At 49.3% G+C, this 21,474-nt stretch overlaps 2 protein-coding genes across 2 annotated transcripts in view; one reads left to right on the top strand and one right to left on the bottom strand.

The window, feature by feature from the left end:
• Positions 1-13,027: 13,027 nt before the first annotated feature.
• On the bottom strand, positions 13,028-19,596 carry LOC119460922 (protein Skeletor, isoforms B/C). Its single transcript, XM_037722059.2, has 11 exons — positions 19,398-19,596; positions 18,858-18,930; positions 18,686-18,794; positions 18,400-18,565; positions 18,247-18,319; positions 17,660-18,188; positions 17,473-17,602; positions 17,300-17,413; positions 16,775-17,230; positions 14,490-14,653; positions 13,028-13,147 (listed from the first exon to the last, which is right to left on the bottom strand). Exons 1-11 carry the CDS (start codon positions 19,579-19,581, stop codon positions 13,058-13,060), a joined length of 2,088 nt encoding a protein of 695 aa, XP_037577987.1. The 5' UTR covers positions 19,582-19,596; the 3' UTR covers positions 13,028-13,057.
• The window catches only part of LOC119460908 (uncharacterized), a 172,808-nt gene continuing 164,424 nt past the window's right edge, over positions 13,091-21,474 (top strand). The window contains exon 1 of the mRNA XM_037722038.2: positions 13,091-13,180. Coding sequence (XP_037577966.1) covers positions 13,112-13,180 — 69 coding nt within the window. The 5' untranslated portion in view covers positions 13,091-13,111. The remainder of the gene's footprint in view (positions 13,181-21,474) is intronic.

The raw sequence follows: 21,474 nt of genomic DNA, 5'->3' as shown, positions 1-21,474 counted from the left end.
TCATTTGCTGTGGCAGCGTTTACTCCACCAACTCCAGCCCCAGCGTCCCCAACTATGTGCAAGACTCCTGCAGTCCAGTGTAAGCTCCCCCGTCTGTGTACAATGGCGACAACACGACGACGGCGACGTTGGCACGACAAATTTGCCATATGCGTATTTCATCACGACCACTGTGACTCTCTCTATACCAAATCTTCTCTCCGTGCCTTTCATAGTCTGTCCACGGGAACGATTAAAGTTTGCACTTCGAGCGTTAGAAGACAGCCTGAAGTGACGGACTCCCATCTTTAGCAATTAATTGGGAATTTTCGAATTATCTGACGGACCTCGAAATTTCGTAGATTTCATCTTCTGTTCTTATTATATCTGTATATCAAATATTATCGCTGTATCTATCTTACCCTGTCTATGAAACGATTCAATTAAGTGTTACATTACCGACTCAAACTCGATTTTCTCAATTCCTATAGGATGGTGGCCTCAGCGGCCGCATTTCAATGGGGGCGAAATGCAAGAACGCTCGTGTACTTATGTTTAGGCGCACGTTAAAGAACACTAGGGGGTCCAAATTCAAAGCACACGAACACGTACGCACACAAACATGCGTGGTTTCAAGTTCAAGTTTTCATTTTCTCTAAGAAAATTTGGATGGTCTGAAGGGCTAAAAGCTGCTCCAGGCTGCTTGACTGCGGCAACACGAAGCGACACGTAAAACCCCAAAAATGTATTTCATTTTCATTTTCCTTTCCTATAGGGCATCACTGCTGCGCGCCGTAAAAGAAACGAACCCGGCCCTCACATGTGGCTTTAATGGTAGAGGCTCTTGAGGCTTCACCTTTATACGAATCCGCAGGTATAGCGGCATGCAATTCTGCCCTTTGGCTGGATGTTTGCAAGGATGCAGTTGCAGGTACTTCGCATATATGGTGTTTTTCTAACCAAAACGAAAGAATCTGGCGGGCAACCTCGAAACGCCAATTTCTGCGACCGTCGAATATGCGTACAGGTGTCTGTCAATAACAAAAAAGGGAACAAGGGTCGCGCGGGAGCCTTCCATTTTCGCTGGCCTGCAGGGCGGAGATGTTAATGAAATCATCGCTGCACACTGCCGACAGCCGGAACAGGCGTCGGCCAACATTAATGAAAGACTAGAGCGAAGAGGAGCCCGCTGAGGATGACAAAGGCCGAGGCGACGCCGCCGTGTGACCCACCGTGAGCAGCGGCATATCAGACCCTTCGTCAACACCCCCTGCCCCCTTCCTCCTCCGAGCTGATTATTCTCATTACATTTTTTTTATTTTTCTTTATCTACTCGTTTTCTTCCGTTCAGCGGCTCAGATGCGCGCATCGAGAAGCGAAGACCCGGCCGCCGCTTTGGTGGCGCGCTACGACGTGTCACTGCCGCCGCCAAAAAGCGGCGGAGAAAGTTGGCGCACCAAATAAATAAGACCTTGACATTAAAAACTGGGCCTCTCCACTTACCAGAAGCAATTTTTCGTGATTGATCGCGCCAACAGGGAAAGGGAGGCGGCGGTCGAGAGGGGGTATGCGCGCGAAGGGGGGCTTCGGGTCAAGCGGTCCCTCGCCGCCCCATCCCTGGGCGCGCGCGTCGCCCCTTTCCGACGCCATCGATCAGGCGTCCCTCCGGGGGCTGCATACCGTGCCTCCACCCCCGCACTTGAGCCCCGGGACTCATCGCGGCAGTAATTGCGTGGCCTCCCGCCAGTTCCTCTGCCTTCCCTCGCCCGCGCACGCACCTCCGATGGCGGTGCGCGCAAGATAGCCGCGCGTCTTCCCACGCAGGAGGACACGTGTCTATTCATATATATTTCGCTCGATCTGCATGCAAATGCCCCGACCTCCCGCGTTGCCACACGGCACGTCCCGCCGGCGAAGGGAGGCGTCTTGCGAGATGCCCGCGGTGCGCGTTTATTGCATGCGCGACAGCGACTTGGCCTCCGACAGCGCCCCAGTTCTGCACGCGAGCGCGCGCGATCCGGAGCCTCTGCCGCTGGGGTGGCCGGCCCGTCGAGCACTTGGAGTTGACAGGCGCCTGATGAAAGGCCGCGTTTCTTGTCGCGCGTCCCACCGCCACACCGTGACGACCGCGTTATGCCCAGCCGAAAGAGGGAAAAACAAAACGCGATAGACAAAAGCGTGCGGCCTAATAGGCGCCGTTCTCCTTTCAACCACGTCCCGTTTTTTTTTCCTCATCTCGCAAACAGCGTGCCGGAGCTTTTCACTTTACCCTCTCGAGCGCGCCGCGTGCAGAAAGGGGGGGGGGGGGGGGGGGAGGTGCGGACTTTTCAGAAAATGCTCGAGCGTGGGCGGAATCGGCCCGGAAGCGTATTCAACGCGCTCGGCTGAAAGTCGCCGCGCCGGCCGGCGAACGATGCGGAAGTGGTCCGGCCCTCTCGGAGCCCGACAGAGTTGACGGCACCTGAGGGCGCCGAGTCAGACAGCCGGGAAAAGTGATGTATAGAAAACTTTCGGCACGCCGCATAGATGCCGAACAGCAGGGACGCCTCAGTGCACGTTGTGCGCGAAGACAATTATGCCCGAGCCGGATGTCTGAAATTTTCTAAACGTAGCTGCACTAGTGCTTTCTAATGATTTTGAGCCTGTACCGAAGAAATAAGATTGTCGGAGAGTGTTCATATTTCGACATTGTTCGACTGCATACAGTATGTCCCGGCCTAATTTTTACCTTTCACATGTACTGTGGAAGGCCTCGACAGCAAGAGCCGCAGGAGCCCTGGACTAAGGGCACCTCCCAACACAAGCAGGAAGACGGCTGCTTGTTTTTTGTTTTTTTTTTCTTAATAAATGTTTTTCCTCCTCCTCCTCCTCGTCTGCAGCGAAGACAACTGCAACAAGTTTGCCTGTACAACGAAGGAATTTAGGCGTCCTCGACGGCTGACTTGTTGTTTTATAGCGAGTGCTTGTAGCGTGCGGCACTATAGATAGTTAACACAGTTGTACACATCGCCGTTAGCTGCAAAATATTTGTTTCAAAACTTCGCTTCAGATAGATTCCATCATGGGCGTTGGATCTGCATATTTTTACACAGGCTACTGCACACATCCCCAAAGTTGCTGCTGGGGACACGTGACGAAGCCGTCATAACATTCCAGGATCATTTTTCATGAGCGTGATAAGCAGAGCATTAAGCTGGAGATCTCCATCTCACTGTTTCGAAGCGATTTAAGCGAGCGCGCGGTAAATGGTATCTATATATAAGCTGAACTGAAGGTACCAAGTTTTCCGCCACACCTATTATGCCGACCGAAGGAGGCTGTTGGTTATCGTCAGCTCCGGCTGCAGACATCTTCTCGCACACCACGTTTGACATACACGCACACGCGCGCACACACGCACACACAAACAGTGACGCGAAAGAGCTGGTGACGAAACCAGAGTCACCTCAAGAGTCACCTCGACAAGCGGCAGCACTCTTCAGTACGTAACATCATCTTTGGCCGGAAAGCGTTGGAGGTTTCCGGACACCGACTTGGCAGAGAGAACTACCGGGTGTCCAGGAGGAAACTTCCAACCTCAGAAATCCAACATTACATACATACATACATACATACTACATACATACATACATACATACATACATACATCATACATACATACATACATACATACATACATACATACATACATACATACATACATACATACATACATACATACATACATACATACATACATACATACATACATACATACATACATACATACATACATACATACATACATACATACATACATACATACATACATACATACAAAAGAAGATAAACTAACAAAATTGGCGCGGACCGCATGTTTGGCCGCTGGGTGCAAACATGCGTTCGGCGCCCATTTTGCACCCAGTCTGTAGAAATGTCGCCAGGGCAGCGTTAGATTTTTCGCGAGTGCGTGCCGACTTTTCAACCAAGAGTAGCACGGCCTCGGAGTCGGTGGCAAGGCTCAGACTGCTGAAGGCAAACAAGTGGCAACGCGGAGTTGGCGTCAATTGCACACCGAAGGAGAATATGCTCATAGAGTCTCGTCATAGAGCCAGAAAACTCCGAAACGAACTTTCCGGAGCCTTGACGTGACACTATATAAAACCCTACTCTCAACGGGACACATTCACGCGTGGTGTCAACACGTTTGACCAATACTGCATACTAGGGGTGCGCGAATAGTAGTTTTTGAGGCCGAATAGGAATACGAATCGAGTAGTGCCAGACGCGAATCGAATATCAAATAATTTTCCGATAGCTTGCGAATAATGTTCATATTATAATTGATGTCAAATAATTTCATATTATGCTATTTACAACATTACAAAGTTTCTGCAATTATACAGCACATTACAAAACAAGCTTTATTAAGAGCACCAAAGGCAGTATTAGGAACAATGAACTTATTCGCAAACTTGGGGCTCTTCGGAGCATGCACGGTCATGCATTATTATTGGGGGTGTGCGAATAGTGATCTTTGAGACTAAATCGACTACGAATCGAATAGTAACAGAAGCGAAGCGAATCGAATGGAATCAAATATCGAATATTTTTCGAGTAATCAACAGCCGTTGTCACAATTAACGTAAAACCATGTTCAAGTCCTAGTATTTTTAAAGTTAGCACGTTTCTGTCATTACATAGCACGTTATGAAGCGTTGCTTATTGAAAGTGCAAATGGAGAATTAGGAGCAAACAAGTAGTTTATTCGCATGCACAGATCTCTTCAGAGAGTTTGAATGACCGCGGTATAGGCTGTGAAGTATGGCTTCATAAAAGTGACATAGTCTGCTTCATTGCGCAAGTTCTCATGTTCTATGTCTATAGTATGCCTGCGGCGGTGAAAACGTACTTTTGCTCCAATTTTATGTTTAATTGGGTGCACTTGATGTTTTAAATATTCCAAAAGTATTCGAAAGCTATTCGCATTTACGAATAGTGACTATCCGATTCGAAGACCGAATCGAATAGGACACTATTCGATTCGTTATTCGAACGTTTCAAATATTCGCACACCACTAATTGTTATATAGAGTTTAGAAAGGCAGCGTTGTTGGTCAATTATATCTGTGCATACCTTCTCGAACGTTTCAAAAATGCGTGCCGTCTGCGGTGACACAGGCTCTGCATCTATAAATACTACCATCCAATATCTACTGCAGAATGGCGTGTTTAAAGACCATTTCATTGCTAGTGATTGTGTTAAGTCAGAAAAGTCTGACTGTGTGAGCGACGTAGCGTGCTGTCTATATACTCCTATGTTCACTGTGATTGGGATGTTAGCTTAGGATGTTTTTCTTCAATATTGTGTTAGATCGTGGGCAGTCGACGACGTAAAGTATTCGAAAAACTATTCGAAAAAATGTTTCAATTTTTCAATAGTGACTATTGCATTCGAGGACATCATCGCATAGTGACTATTTGATACATAGATCGAATGGATCAGGACAATAGTCGATTCGTTATTCGAAAGTTTCGGATTATTCGCACACCTCTAACTGCATACGCTTGTATTTGAGGACATGGCCGTCGGCGCCAATCCGACACATTCCTATGCAGTCGGTAAAGAGCCACCGGTCAGTCGTAAGCCTATTGACCCTTCGTGGGTCAGGCATAATTACCTACGCAACGAACTGGAATTCGATTAGCAGGTGCTTACACGCATACAAATTGGTTTTTCTTTCTGCGTAGACCACCGGAGAGAAATTGGCCAATGCGTGCCGCAGCGAACATTGCTCAAGCCTAGACGTTGCAATAAAAGTTCTTCCACTGCGTGCGCAGGTTACGCAGATATGACGCATTAACGCGTAACACCTCCGACACGACTGGTCGAGACAACCTACATTAAACGTTTACTGAGGGACACGGCTACCGATTATTACCGCCCCTGGGAGTGTACGCTTTTGTATGCTTAGAAAGAAACTGCGGGCGACCTTTCCTCAATGCAGACACGTCTGAGGCATGCAGAGCTTGGCTGCAATTTTTTGTTTTCTTTTCCTCTCTCTCGCCACTAATTTCTTTGGCCTATATTTATAGGCAAAATTGAAAAAAAATTACGGCGAGGCCGAACCAAAGCATTTCAGGCAGGCTTATTTGGTCCGGGGTCAAACGCCGTATCATTTAACAACTCTCAGCTGCACGGACGCTATAGAAACTACCTTGCTGTTGGCGCTTATGGTGTTTGTGTTGTCCCTGTTCTAGAAAGGAAATGACGTATAGATACATGCAAACATATTTCAGATTGCTTCACCGGTAGTGGCGGCCATACGGGGAAAGGTGGGTCATGCCAATTTATGGTAATGAAGTGCCAGCTTACAATTGAGCTTCTTAATGTATTCTATAAATGTATCTTAAACCACTGTTACAGAGCTCTACTTGACGCTGGATAAATTAAAAAAGAAAGGTACGTGATTTAGTCCCGTCATCTCGAACAAAACCGACTTCGCCACCACTCGCAGCAGCTCGAGTAAGTGCCCGCGCAGCCTGCCATGGCTTCCTGCAGGCGAGCTGCGGCCTCGAGGGGGGTACTCACTGGCGCACGACCACCATCACGAGAGCGCACGAGACCGCACAGGCAGTGTGTCACGCCAGAATTGCTCAGGCTGGTAGTCGGTGGGAAACCCTTCCCGTTCCTACTAAACGGTCAAGCACCACCGTTATCCTCTGGACACACCGCTAGAGTTTCGAAACCGACCCCGCCGAGCCCGGGCGAAGCCAGGGGGGACAAACGAACGACGCAGAGCGCGCCGGTTAAAAGGGCCGAATCGACGCTGGTTGTGTGCGTACATCCGTCATTACACGAGCCGGACTGCGTGGAAGGCAACTGCGCGGGTCGCTAGGTCCGCGTGCATTCACCATTCATCGCGGCGGCTTCGCGGATGCCATAAAACGCCGACCTTTTTTTTTTCTATCCCTGCGAAGTACGCGAAGGGCGTGCCATTATCCCACCAAGAGTGTGTGTGTGTGTGTGGGGGGGGGGGGGGGGGGGGGGGAGGTAAAGGCGACCTATAGAGTTGAAGGGAGAAACGCCTCGCCCATAAACTTTACGCGTGTGCTAAGTGCATTTCCGCACACACGCACACACACGCTCGTCGCGTTCCTTAGAGTCGGAGAAGGGGGGGGGGGGGGGGGGGGGGGGGGGGCTGCTCGGTCTGTCGACGAGGCGCCGCGCAATATATTTGCAGGGCGCCGTGGCGGCACTGGCTGCGCGTCGCCTTCATTCCACGTATATATATCGTGCAAGATGGAACGCCTGCCGAGCGCTGCTGCGCCGAGGACCGATATATGGATTTGCTGCTGTCCTGTTCATTTTGCGGGCATCCCTACCTTCTCGGCGTCCACATGGGGCTTCAGCGCTCAGCACCTTGCTTCCCTCATTCAGTGATCGCCGGCCAGCTCGGTGCCGGTGTGGCTACAGAGCGGAACGCCTATGAGCGCTGATTTAGCGCGTTTGACGCCAGTCTTTTCTCGTTTCCTCCTTTTGTTATTGTTGTGTACTCGGACCTCATCTATTTCGCTCGGAACATAGCAGCGTATAGAGCTTAGCGAAAAAATGCCTACAATATTGGTGCTGAACCCTTTTCCAATAACTTCCTAAGCGTTCTGCGCAGCAAGAACGCTTCTGAAATGTTGCTGTAGGTGCAAACAAGGAAGGCCTCGAAGGAAGATTAGGTCGTATAGCACACGGACTTTCACTAATAAAGACATCGCCTAGCCACTGAAGGAACATTGTTCGCCCGTTCTATTAACATTTGAGGGCCGACTGAAAACATGCTGCAGCTTTACAAAGCGTGCACTATTGTATACTACGGAAAGTTGGGTTAAATCCTAAGCGAACCTCGTAAGTGCGTTAAAAAAAAAAAGAACAAAAAGAGGGTCCGGATGTCGGGATTACATTTGTTCTAATGCCCTTGTTTTTAATGAACGATACAAATGCCCAGAAAGTCGGTTTAGCGAACTAGCCGCAGTTCTATTCACACCCAATAATAGGAGAATGTTGGTAAGGAGCGAGAGTAAGCGTTGTCATGTCAATTAAACCTGTCGCTCCGTTCCTTCTTAGAGACGAAGACTGCAGTGTAGCATATTTTAATTACAGAAATAACCAAATTTATTTCCTGTTATCAATAAGGGCACGTGATCTGCGGCGGCAATACCGAAACATGGTGAAAAATGTTGGTAGCCAATGCCTCTTCATGCTTTTCGTCCACTCGTCACTCCGCACCACCATGAGTACAATGGATTGCACTTTTTTTTTTTTTTTTTTCACTGAGTTTTCAGGACGCGTCGGTTGTGTTCTTGCTCACCTTTCGCCACACTTCCACGGCGATTCTAATCTGTTTCGCGTTCACAGCGATGGTCGCCATGCCGGCACAATGGCTTCGGCTCGGCGGACAAAAGAGTCTCAAGGAGGCGCACCTCGCATCCTCCACCTTCACTGCGGTATAGCAACAAAGCACTCGAGACACACGGCAAAAGCCGACTTGACCTAGCCTGTCGTAGTTTGGCTGGAGCAGGCTTTGTTACCCCCTTTGTCTATTTATCTTAATTTCTTTGATTAAGGAAGCATTTCGAGTAAAGAGAAGTGGAACGCACGTACAATGGGTCCAGCTGAGGTAATCACTTCTTAATTGGCGTACACAAAGACAACGTTCTCAGCTCGGTCAGGAACAGCTCAAGAGCAACAAGAGAGAGCGGCGATCCGGAAGTCTGAGCGGAGGTCCAACATTTCCGCGTATGGAGACGTCTGGCGTACAGACACTGGGATGGCAAGGTCGCGTGACAGTGAGACCTTCCGCTATCTTTCCTCAAGCTGGACACTGGCGCACGGAAACTCGGCAGATTTGCCGAGCAAATCGATTCTGCGGAAATCAACAAAAGTGCAGAAAATTTCACGAAAGGAAAAAGAAAATTGACATCCATCTGAGAGTGAAAACACGTATAGGTTTCCTTCGTCGCTTCGCGCTATACTCCCCAAGTAAATGACAATTTTTCGATTTCATCTGCCGAGCAAGCGGCTCTAATAGAACATAACGCAGCATCTTGATTGCACTGCAGCAGCTGTTCTCTCCGCACAATCCGCTCGAGCGCTGCGTATAGTTCATAGGCGATGGCCTTGTGTGGGTTTGCAAATACCAGCGCATATACGCGCCGATATCGAATTCGGGCATTCTTTGCTAACACACTGCCACCACGACCTCATACGTAGTCATCATGCGCAGTTGCTACGTGCCTAACAGTTCCTTTTGCGAACCACGCAATCAAGTTTCACCAACAGAGGCCAAATGAGAAAGTGTATAGCTTTTATGCTTGGAAAGCTAACTAACTAATGTCGAACCTATGGTCTACACTGGTGGCGTCGGATGTTTTTTCTTTCTTTTTTTTTTTTTTGTTGCACCATGAGGATGCCAAAAGGTTCCTTAATTCTCATCATCGTTACCGCTGCCGCAGCCAATTCAAATCCAGCAGTTAAAGCGAATAAATAAAAACACAAGAGTAATAACACAGTCAATTGAAATATACAGCAAAATATACCCATAGTGTGTAGCTATTTTCTTTTGTACTGCAATGAATAGCGCTGCTTCTTACCTAGTGTTTTCTATTCTATTGTCCCTCGAATGTTTGTTTTTATGAAAAATTATTTTTTGGCGTTGGTCTGCTGTACAGCCAAGTTGTTAAAGGGGCAGGACCTTTGTAGAGCTTGCGAGCTCCTGTCTCCTTCTCTATGTCAGAGAAAATCAAAGACTCATTGATTGATTGATTGATTGATTGATTGATTGATTGATTGAAAGTTTTATAGTTCGGACTTATTTTTCTCTCGCATCGTTTCAACGAAACTATTATGCTTAATATTATCGGAAACAGCGTGTTTGAGAATGTTCTACCTCAGCCACTTTCGTTGTGACTCACGGTCAGGAAACCGTTTTACGAGACTGTTTTATCTGCATGCTCACTTAGCACACCATGGCTCAAAAAAAGCCTAGTGAGCGAATACGTCAGGCATACGCCAACGTGGCGTCAAAATAACTGCCAATGCGTTACTCTGTACTCAACTTGAGGGCTTAGAACGCCATTCTGTCGAGCAACACTCACGTGCTATCACAAATACTACTTTTTTGCACGTTATGGTGCACCGTCAAACTTTATATTATACCACATGTAGAGCTCCTGTACTAAGCAATTTTATACCATTATAGTCTGAACGCTGAACACAGTTGGAATTGATGCCCTTTGGTCGCACTGTCGATTAGGGCGCCTGCTTGAAATGTACACGCCGTAATAGATTATGCGACCATTTCAAAGTATGCCAAGCCACACCTTCTACTCACTTTGCTGAACAAAATAGAACTCATCGTTATCCATCCTAGTATCACGTGCATGTCATTCGGTAATCGAATCTCAGAAATTGTTTACGGATGGCTATACATACATATGCGCATTAGCGCCACTGACACGTTTCCTTCCGTCACCTATAGACTCTTCATATCTGCTCGGTTCGTGTTTCGTTCTCAGGTTGTGTCTGTCCCCGTTGAAAACATCCGAAGCGTGATTGCAAGCTCCGATAAGAGAGGTAGGCGTGAGCCAGGACTCTCCCGTCCAGCTCAACTAAAGGAAACCGGGCATTTGTGCACGCAGGCTATTCGCGCTGGGTAAATTATGCACGGAGAGACAACCGAGTGCGTAATTGTTGTCCTCAAGCTTATATTTTGTTGCAAGGTCCTCAGCCACTGTTAACCCCCTTCTTGTGTAGGAAAAAAAAATGTCATAACGAAACGTGCATTGCCGCGTACAATTACTCTAATGTCAACAAATTCCCTTTCTCTCTTTCGTCTTAGACTTCAAAGCAGTTTCGTTTTTCAGATGCCAATGATGCCGTCATCTCAAAAAATCGTGTTCGGCATGTGTAACTGTGGGTCTAATATATGTACAACATTTTTTTTTTTTTACTATTCGTTGTTTATGCTTTCTTTTTCTGGAGACCATTAGTCTATATATGCGTCGCCATTAGTGGTCAAGAAAGCGGTTGTCATCTGCTCAAATAAGAGTTCCGCGTATATTACTTTCAACTTCAAATGGAGTCTTAACCACAGTATTCCGTTGTTTTCTTGCTTTATTCATTGGTGATCTCGGACGATAACGACAAGTCGAAGGCTGCCCGTGTACTGTTTCTCCTTGTGCCTACTAATGTCGTAAAAAAACAGGGTCCATTTGGACACAACGCGTTGCCGCGTTTAGGGCGCTTGCTGGATACCTGCCAAGAGGAGCTAACCTTGTTGGCGGCTTAGCTTTTCAACTGGCCTCAGAAAATTTTACAATTCTATCCACTAGCTTTTGGCCTCGGTATACTTTATTATTCTATCATTTAGTTTTTTAACTTGCCTCTGAAACTTTTGTTATTCTATATAAGCGATAAGTCGTTCTAGTTTCATTTCTTAAGATGGATTACTTGAAATAGCCTGACACCACATGCACGAAAAATCACAATCTTAAATTACCTAATCGAAGAAGTTTCACTCACCAACGTTTAAGTAATTACTTTAGCGCGCATATGTCGTAACCGTGGTAGCTAAACGGGGCAGTAATGAAATCATATAACCGCGCAGCAAAGCTCCTGATACTTGTATGCGTTTTGCGATATTCTTCCTAGAAATGTACTTGGAAATTTAAAACTGTCCCACAAATAAGCGGCTTCTTTCCCGCAAAGCTTTACGGAGGCGTTTTCGGGAAATTAGGTCGAACGCCAATGCACTTCGTAGAAAATGTTGGAGACGGAATACTTCGAAACTAGAGTTAGCTGCGCTAAATGGAGATGGCAGGCACAATCCCTGCCCAGCTTTAATTCTGCAGTTCCGCCAACTGAGTAGACGAGGTCTGCTATAACCTTTACATTTTCTCTCTCTCTCTCTTGCTTGTGAGAAATCCACCTCTCGCTCTGATTCTACGAGTGCAGCAACGCTCGAATAGTTTTCTGGATCCTGGCCCACGATTCTCCGACGCTGCTATCATAATGAAGTTTTACTGAAGCATGCGGCTGCGGTGTGAATTTGTCCTTCTGCCAAAATCGCACTACATTTCTGAATACACCCCCCCCCCCCCAATGGTTTACATAGTGCAAGTAGTGCATGGACGTTCGTAGTGACGGAAGCGACGGGACCAAGACTTCCTATCGACAGGGACTGAGTACAGCTCCCTGAGGTGGAGCTCCTTCTGAAACTTCTTCGCACCGTCGAACCCCTATATACGAACCCAAGCATCGAGCGCGAGTGTGATCGAAGCCTGCCGCTCGCGTCCTTCATGAAGATACCGCTCGGTGTCTGGAAATAACTACAACGCATACGGTCCTCTCTTTATGTTGTGGCGATTTCCAGCATCCGGGAGTCGATAAAATGTAAAGATCGGCGGTTGCTCCGCCGCAAGGCGCCTTTACCCTTCCGCATAGGTGTACCTATCTGCCTTCGCAATCGCAACTCGCTGAAGTGGCACGCGTAGTCTTTCTTTCTGCTGCACACAGTGGTGTCCCGTCCACAGGCGATTGTGAGGGTCGAGCTCGCCGCGTAAGCTTATCGCACGCTCCTTGAGATGCTTTGAAAGAGTTGTCCCACTCCAAGAACAAGGGCTGTGCTGACAATTCCTTTATGCCGAGTAAGTGTTGTCCCATACTTGACTCCCTTATTGAGGTCTCTCTACTACGTACAACCTCTGCCCACTGGAGTACTTTCACTCTTTCAGGACCCAAGCAGAGTGGATGTATTCCTCGGGGAACTATGAGAGCTCTCCATTTCAATGGAGTTAAAACGTGGGTCGTGCGGTTGCTCTACTTCAGAATGCAGCCCGCGGATTTCGGTAACGCGTGTGTGCTTCTTCGGCACTTCCATGACCAATGAGGGGTCTCGCTAATCGAACCCGGGTGTTTCCTGCATGGTGCACGGGTGCACAGCTGGGAGGACGGTGCGGCGGCCCTTCTCCGACCGGCTCGCAGGCCACGTACGCACCCAGATAAGGCAGCCGAAGGTTGTAGGATGGACGTGTTTATTGTAGCTCGTCAGCCGGCGGCGCGGCGGCCGGTAGAGTTGCTGGGTGCGCATGAGTCCACCACATGGATCTTCCAGCCCAGGTGGCGGTGGGTGTAGCACTGCGGTACGGCGCCAGCGTCAGCACTCGCCCGGTATTGTGGACAAGTTGAAATTATTTGCTCTACCAATGCAGGAATTTAGATGCGCTCGCGCACATCCAAATTCCTGCATTGGGAAACAATTTCACGAAAACGCTTTCACTAAACGCCGGTCATGTTTATGCCTATACGTTATGGATATCTTCGAACTAAGTGCTTTAAAAATTTTAAAAACCCGGTGTCGTTCACACTCGTTTCTCCGCGAAGCGTATAATGACTCAATCAATAAAATAAGATAACTTAGAAATTATCGAATTTTAAGTAAAAATTTAGCGCAGATAGATGGCGGCAAGCACGCAAAGCTTGCTTTACCACAAGCGAGTGGGCTACACGATATCAGCTGTGGTACTTAATTTCAATATTCGAAGTTACCGAATATATGAATTACATATCTCGAAGGAAACCAAAGAGCACAGTGATTCGACTTGAAATTACATACACAGTAAGCGATTCCGTGCAAGCAGTGGCAGACGCAACGTTTACGAGCAGCAAAGTGACTCGCAAATAATTCTCGAACGTTTAACAGCAGAGGGCCGGCTCCACGAAAGTTGACACGTCTACGTCTACCTCTCCTAAACTCCGAGAACCGCCAAAGTAAAAGCGGGTTCCCACATTATCGATTGCCGCAGAACCGCATGAGCGCGCCAACGATTAGTCGTAATGTCTAACTTCACGTTGTGTCAGAGAAGGTTTAGGCCAGAGCTCTCTGACCATACTAGTTCATTTGATTATATACACCCCCCCCCCCCCTCGTATGTCTGTTGTACAAAAAAACAATATAAAAAAAAAGAACGAACAAGCAAGCAAGCAAAGAAAGAAAGAAACAAACAAACAGGCGTCTTGGCTTGCTCTATTCCTATAGACACCTAGAAGCTGCTGAGTTAGCTGTTACATACCAATAAACTGATAAGTTCCGCCAAATGATGGTGTGCAGAAAGAAAAAATAAATAAAGACATTTTTCTTACTCGTACAGCTGGATTCACACGAAGGAACGAATTTCGGCGGGCAAAAATGCCGTAGCTTGGGGCCACCGAATCACACCCCACACAAGGACGCCTCAGACGAACTGCTAGCGGCGTGGTTCGTTGCAGCTCAGCCACGTAACGGTCGTTTGCTAACTAATGAAGAAGCGATTTGGCTCGCCGTGTGAATTCGGCTTAAGCGTCGCAATTGCCCGCAGCTGAAAACATTTTGTCACAAGAGATGGCCGCGGCGTTTGCAAGCGGCGTGAATAGGAAGACCTGCGTGTAGGTCTTTCCGCGAACCCGTGTAAAGCGACTGCAGGGATGTGGCATAGCGCACCTGATAGTAGACGAGGTCGGGCGTGTTGCGGTCCGGCGTCCAGCGCAGGTAGGCCGGCGACCCGTCTCGACATTGGAGCTGCAGCCGCTGCCGGAACTGCTCGAAGCTGTTGTACTCGTCGGGCTGCTCGCCCAGCGGGAGCTGCCACTCGCACAGGCGCCCCACTGCGGTTTAGGCCAAAGGTGCCGCAGTCACGACACGTGACTCGGTGAGGTGCACGAGCGCAACACAGTGCGCGTGCTTCCTCTTGATGGTTGGCAAAACCTATGCTACTTCTAACTGTATACACCTGGTCCTCCGCGCATTGCCCTCGACTAGTGAAGATTTGCTCTGGAACCACCGGACAGGCAACCGGCCGTTCTTTGGACACTCCTGGACAACATTCACGGCAAGAGTGTCAACCCACTTTTAACAGTTGCCCTGTCCAGGTCAAGAAGGAACAATCCCCACTCTCCCATCATCTTTATTGCCCAAAATAAGCTACGGTTCGGAATGGCAACGGAAGGGCAAGAGTTTGGCCGGCTTCAACAGGCTCGTTCCCCTTTAGCTTCTGGTGACACTACAATAGCCTAGCTGTGATTTCCATCACCGATGTTATGAGTCTGGTCCGGCGTCAAGGAAAGTCTGGTCTGGTCCGGTGGCAAGGAAAAGAACACCCACGTGCGTTGATCTTCTTGTTGGTACATGTACAGTTATGAAGCTGCGTGCTGCTAAAAGAAAGGAGTGGGGCGTGGGTCCTCACGCAACTCCTATGTCTACGCTACTGCCGCGGGTGCAACCACATAAGACTTTACTTAGCGTGAGGACTATAATGCTTTTGTCGATCAGTGAGAAATAGGCAAATAGTGACGTTTGTGTACGCAAGACAGAGGGGCTTGCAATTGTCAGACATACGCGAAGATCTGTCACATTGCGATGGAGAAAGAAGGGCCAAGCAATATCTTTCGGTCAGACTGTGTACTTTCTTTCGCCATCCAGGTGTCACGATCCGCGGTGTCAGTACACACATTCTATTTGCCAGAACTTTCTCATTCCCAGCCTGAGCAGTGAAGTCCTTTTCTTTTCCTCTTAAAGCTCGAGGTGTTCATTCCACTACGTATGTCAATGGCAAAACACGACGTAAACGGCGTCCCGTGAAACACCGCTAGTATTTACCCGCCCGACACGCCACAGCAACGAGCGAAGTCAGTTTAGCACATCCGTTGTGTCGCTGCCCAGCAACAACATCGTTTTTGGCCCTGGTAGCACTTCGTCGCGCCTACGTCATGCGAGACAAATACTGAGTGCCAAGCACAAATATGAACCCGTTTATTCGATTCTGCGAATAAGAAGATGGCATTCACAGATTGATACACAGAAGTGCCGTACCCATGTCTGCCACGACATGTCAGCTTCTCCGTGAGTTGCCGCCAATATAAAGATGATATTTTCCCGGACAAGAACATTGCTTACTAAACGCAGTTTGGGCAATGAAATCAGCGCGCATCATTGTTACTCTTGAGTAGCATGTAGGCAGAGGCAAGAGAAGATGAGCTCAGTGCAGCAGATGGAAAAAGCTTTTCTTTTTTTTCTTTCTTTAATGCTATAAGTTGTATAGAAGGGTGGCGAATACAGTGCATTGAGTTGATACCGTACTACATTTGTCCTCTGCATGGGTAGCATTATACAGAAATTTATACCAAGAGGAAGGCGCTGTTAAACCTCATGCTATGGCACGCAACTTACGGGCTGTTTCTTTTTTTAAATCTGCTCCTGCTTATTTTTTGTCATCTACTCTTAAGTGTTGTCCCCCTTTCGATTTTTTGCTCAAAACATTTAAGCGACACTTGAAAGGTAGGCAACATTGCCTGCTTGAGTTTACGTTCTAAGATAACGTGTTTTCAGAAGAGGCTCGCAGAATAATTTAAGACAACCCAAGCTTCTCAAATGGGCACATCAGTTTCAGCGCGCCCAATCTTGCTCGAAACAGTACGCCTCAGCATGTCGCACCTGTCACGATAATTGTTGATGCTCTCATGCCAACACCAAAAAGTCAACGAGAGCAACATAGAGGGATTATTTACTTTCTCATCATGGCATTTACGGGCAGTATATTGCAGCTTGAAAACGTCATAGAAAGCTCAGGTCTGGCAGTAGCCATGAAGCCGATTTGACACGGTTGTGACAACCTGATAAAGCATCCGCCATCATGTTATAAATATCGAGCTAGTAAATGCACTGAAACCGCCACAACTCCATACTTCAACGCCGTCACATAAAAGAGCAACGAAGCGGAGTCAACTCACCAGCCGTGGGATAAGGCCTTCCGTTTTTGTGTCGAGCGACGCCAGCATAGACACGTTCGACCTTGCGTTCCGCGACTGATTTGTGCTCGTAGCCGCCTCCAGGGTCGGATGTAATATACAATGGATGGTTCTTGGCTGTGTTCTCTTGGTCGTTGCCTCCTTCGACCACAAACGTGTATGTCTTTCCACGCTGCACCCAGAGTTCCGGTATGAGGACACCGTTGACATACCAAGCAATTCCCCACCCCACTTGGCCCGTCACTGCCTGGTAGCCTTTGCGGCCTCCTGCAGGGCCGATCTGCATCTGAAAAACGCCGTCTGCCGGGCACACCACCGACGGGATCTGCCATGCATCGTCCGCCGACCCTTCGGCCGCCGAATTGCTTTCCGTCGCGTCCTCATCCGGAGCCGGACAGTTCCAGGCAGGCTGGCGGGCAAAATCCAAAAACATGTCCCCTGGGAAGTAGCGAATAGAAGCCTCAGCAACCGTCACTCGCCATGTTAGTTCCTAGGTTTTATACCGACCTTGACTGTGGACAGAGTGATAAGATGCGTCAGAGTGATCATTGACAGGTCCTACGGCCCACATGACTGCTTGCGGACCATCCGAGTAGATGTGCTGGTCGTAGTTGGGATCCTCTAAACAAACAACGCGGGTTAGGGACGCTTTAGGCACATAGCGCAAGCAGTGCACTCACGAGCTGCCTGAGGTCTGCGAAATGTGACCATGTGATAGCCGTTCAGCACTGCGGCGTCCAACATTGTCACACTGTCAGCCGCCCTGCGGCTGATTTTGTTGTCTGGGCAGCTCCCGCGATTTCCCACGCACTGGAAAGGAAAGCATGAAACTTACGTGCTTCGAAGCAGACCAAGTTTCTTACATACCTGCTCCTTGCTAGACAAATAGTAGTCTACAGCGTGTCCTCTACCGTTCCGGTCGATCCAGGCGACAATGGCGTCTGCGTCCAGCATGCGTGACTTGGTGTCGTCCTTGCTTAGGCCGAAGGACATGTACTCGCCCTGACGCACGCGACCGACCATCTGCATGACTGCCTGGTCGCGTTCCAACACCCAGCGCAGTTCCAGGCCTAGGGGTTCATGCAGGACTTGGCAGTTGAGGCCCCTGGTGGTTCTGGCGCCGGTCCTGCTCGTAGGCCCGACTGGGGCCGCGGTGGAAACGGGCTGGACCTGCTGAACGCGCGGCCCGACATCCCGCTGCTGTGCCTCGGCTTGCGCCAGGGCCAGCTGACGCGGTGACGGTGGGACGCGAACGTTGTGGGGAATGGAGATGCTGCCGAAATCCACTTGTGCCGCATCGCACCATACGCCAAAGCGATCAATGTCGTAGGCGCTCAGCCCGTCCGGCAGCGAAATGAAGACGGTCTTGCCCGTGGCGGGTGCCAGAGGTGCGTCGCTGCGAGAAGGTGTGCCAGGGCGGGTCACGCGACCAAGTCCCCCACGTGTCCACTCACCTGCCGTTCTCGTCGAGCAGCCGCGTTCCGCCGCGGTGCTGCTTGGGGCCCTTGGACACCCACCAGTAGGCGGCTGGGCAGACAAGCACACACACTCACATGGTTCAAGCGCTTTTATTCTCTCCGTTTGTACAGATCAGGGACGCCGCTCACCGGGCCCGAGGCCGTCGTACTTGAAGTCGGGCACCAGAAAGGTCTGCGCGTCGACCAGGGAGACCCGGCCGGAGGACACTCCATGGTCCCAGGTGGGCAGAGCCTTGAGCACGGCAGGCTTGGGCACCTCCAGGTTCCGCGGGATGATCAGGTCGCCAAAGTTTGCCTGCGCGACGCCAGCCGGAGCTTTAGGAACGCCACTCGTGGACAGCCCTCCGGAAAACACCAAGGCCGCAAGAAAAGGTCTTACACTAGCCCCATGGTCCAAATCGATGCATACACTTACCCTAAATTTTCTACACCAGACAGCAAACCAGCGGATTTTGCTGATCGTTTGTCCGGCCGGTAGCTTGAGCATCAGGTCTTGCCCGTTATAGGCGCCGAGGGGTGTTGTTCTGCAATAGAAATGTAGCGCTTCGGAACGAGGCCGCCCGCGAGACGCTTTCGCCTTCTCCTACCTGCCCTTCTCATCCGGGATGATGAAGCCTGTGTGGTCCGGCCGAGTCGAAGATCCTGCCCAAAAGTAAGCATCTGCGCGCGGGAGAGTCAGAAAATGCGGCAAATCTTTACTGACGAAAGGACATTTTTTTAAAGCTCAACTCATTTGTGTATCAATTAATAGTTAGTTATCAGGCGATAGGCCCGGCACAAACCAACGCTTCCAATGCGTGGGTTTCCGCACAGTGATAGCGTCAGCAGGCGCGAGCTTGTGCCCTCGAGTCTTCATTAGGTTCGCCCTGATTATAACCGGAGTACACATCTATGTATGACAGTCAGATTGAACATATGCTGATGTGTGCTAACCATAACATGACCGCGCTACTGCCGCTTCTCGGAGCCCTCATTGGTGAGCGAGGTTGAAGGCGAGGTGAACGCAACGTGAAAGGAAGGTGAAAGCAACGCATCTCACCAGCACCAGCCCATGAGCCAAAACGAACGCTTGACTCGCGCACACCAGCATGAACATCACAACACAATCACTCTTCCGCCTTGCCCACCTGGTCCTGTGCCGTCATAGTGAAAATCCTTGAGGTACAGCGTCGTGTCGTCCACGGCGTAAAGCTCTCCGGAGACACCATGGAAATGTGTGTTGAGCTTGCCGATTCGAGTACCCAGGTACGGTTCCGCGGCCGCGGCCGCGAGAACCGTCCACAGGACCCAAGCGTGACTGTCGAGGAGCATAGCCTCTGGAGCAATGACCGTCGCCGGGGCTCTTATAAACGCGGTACTGACCTGGCTCCCTGAATTGGGTCAGCGGGCAAGGAGGCTGCCCCTCGCGACGCACAAACTGGATTTCAAGGTTCACTTTCTGCCGCCAGCCTAACGGTTTCGCGGCCAGTCGGCAGGTGAGAATTATCCCTTCCGGCGACCATTGTGTCTTTGTGGCCGGCGACCTTGAGGCTGTCGCCGCGCCTAAGGTGGCACATCCCCAAGGGCGGGCCATCCTCCCGACAGAGCATCGGCCGCGGCGGCGTGGCTGGCGCGTACCCGGCCGGAAACGCCTCTTGGCGGCTGACGCAAACCACTTGAAGTGCTGACAGCACGGGGAAGTGAGCGCTGCTGCTATAGTCGCGCCGAGGCACGGCAGGTGAACGAGTTGCCACATTTGCACAGCAAATTCCTCATTCCCGCTCACGCACGCAAGTGAACGTCGATCGAATGTCGCCTATATAGCGCAGCTATTGCTATACCTGTTCAGGCGCACCCACTATCATGCTCCGAACGAATGAGCGTCGCAGTGAAGAGAGAGTGCGGTTGCACAAGAGAAGCAAGAAGCACTTATCGGGGTCATTATGCATGCGCGCGTATAGCCATCGCTGTCGGGAACTGACAGAAGTTTCGTAGCCGCGTGACACCGAAAGAGGATAAGCACTGGCGAACCTCACGCAGCACGGCGTATATACGACACGAACAGCTTCCAAACCTGTTTCATACCACGGGAGAAAACGACAGCAAACTTTATTTTGTCACATCAGGTCCTACCTCTCCTAGCCCATCACACGTCGCGGACGCGATGCATCGACCGCAGAGATAGAGTCAGGTACGCGACTTTGATGCAGGGCCGCTTTTATGAATATCGTCAAGATTCATTATACTTGAGTTTCGAATATATGCTGCCTATATAGCGCGTTTCTCCGGAACCCACGTGATAACGAAAATAATTTCTTGAATTAGCTGCTATTGGGGCTCCTGCTTTCCTATTCGTCCGGAGAAGACCCCTCCGAGCAGGAAAACTATATATGGTGAGACCTACATAACTTACGGCTTACTGGCGTGAAACAGCATCTGCGAAACAACCTAGAATGGTGATAGGACCAGCATGCACATTTTCGGTACATGAAATAACTTTGCATAAAAGTAAATTCGTTCATCACGACCAAGATTAACACACCTTTTAGTTACGTTGGTTCGTCTTGAAGTGCCTCTGATTTTACAACAGCGCCGTGTATTAATACATGTACAAGAGCGCAAAACATTGCACGATAGAAGAAAAAAAAAAAACAGGAGACCAAGTTTGTACAACCTGTCTTGCTGTTGTGGGAATGATTGGTGAGACAACGAAGGGGAAAAGGAAAACGCATTCGGTCGCCTCAAGGCAAACAAACCTCAAGTCACTTATCCGAGTCTCGGTGCAGGTGGAATGTCACAGTGAACGCAGAGTAGCTGTCGAAAGCTGCAATCAAATTTTCATTAGTTTTTCACGAGAGTTTTGCTCCACATCTTTGGGCAGGAAAAGGGGGGAGGTAGGTATATTTAAATGGAGTCCAACTGGACAGGTCGAAAGCAGTACGCCTCCGGCTACTCTGGAAAGTTATATTTGCTTTAAAATGAATAACGTACAAATTAAAAAGAAAGCTAAATGATAAGGACACTTCAGCACGCGGAAATATTAACACGTACAAGATTGCCGGAGCTAGGGATGAAACATCAACAACTAGCACGAGTCACTGCATAAAATCGTCCCTAGTATTTTGACCACATGTCCGTACTAATAAAAAGAAAGTATTTCACGGAATTGAAAGCTGTTCTTTCAAGGCCACTGACTGGTCATGGTCCAAGTATCGTCCCTCGTTA

The sequence above is a fragment of the Dermacentor silvarum genome, chromosome 1 (assembly GCF_013339745.2).
Source record: "Dermacentor silvarum isolate Dsil-2018 chromosome 1, BIME_Dsil_1.4, whole genome shotgun sequence".
NCBI lineage: Eukaryota > Metazoa > Arthropoda > Arachnida > Ixodida > Ixodidae > Dermacentor > Dermacentor silvarum.
The sequence above is the reverse complement of the archived record's forward strand: the minus strand, read 5'-3'. Positions and strand labels throughout refer to the sequence as shown.

Coding starts and splice junctions, on each gene's coding strand:
- LOC119460922 (XM_037722059.2), bottom strand. CDS start 19,581: ATGCTCCTCGACAGTCACGCTTGGGTCCTGTGGACGGTTCTCGCGGCC. Junction 18,320..18,399: donor GTACGACGGCCTCGGGCCCG/GTGAGCGGCGTC, acceptor TTGTCTGCCCAG/CCGCCTACTGGTGGGTGTCC. Junction 17,603..17,659: donor ATTTGTCTAGCAAGGAGCAG/GTATGTAAGAAA, acceptor TTTCCTTTCCAG/TGCGTGGGAAATCGCGGGAG.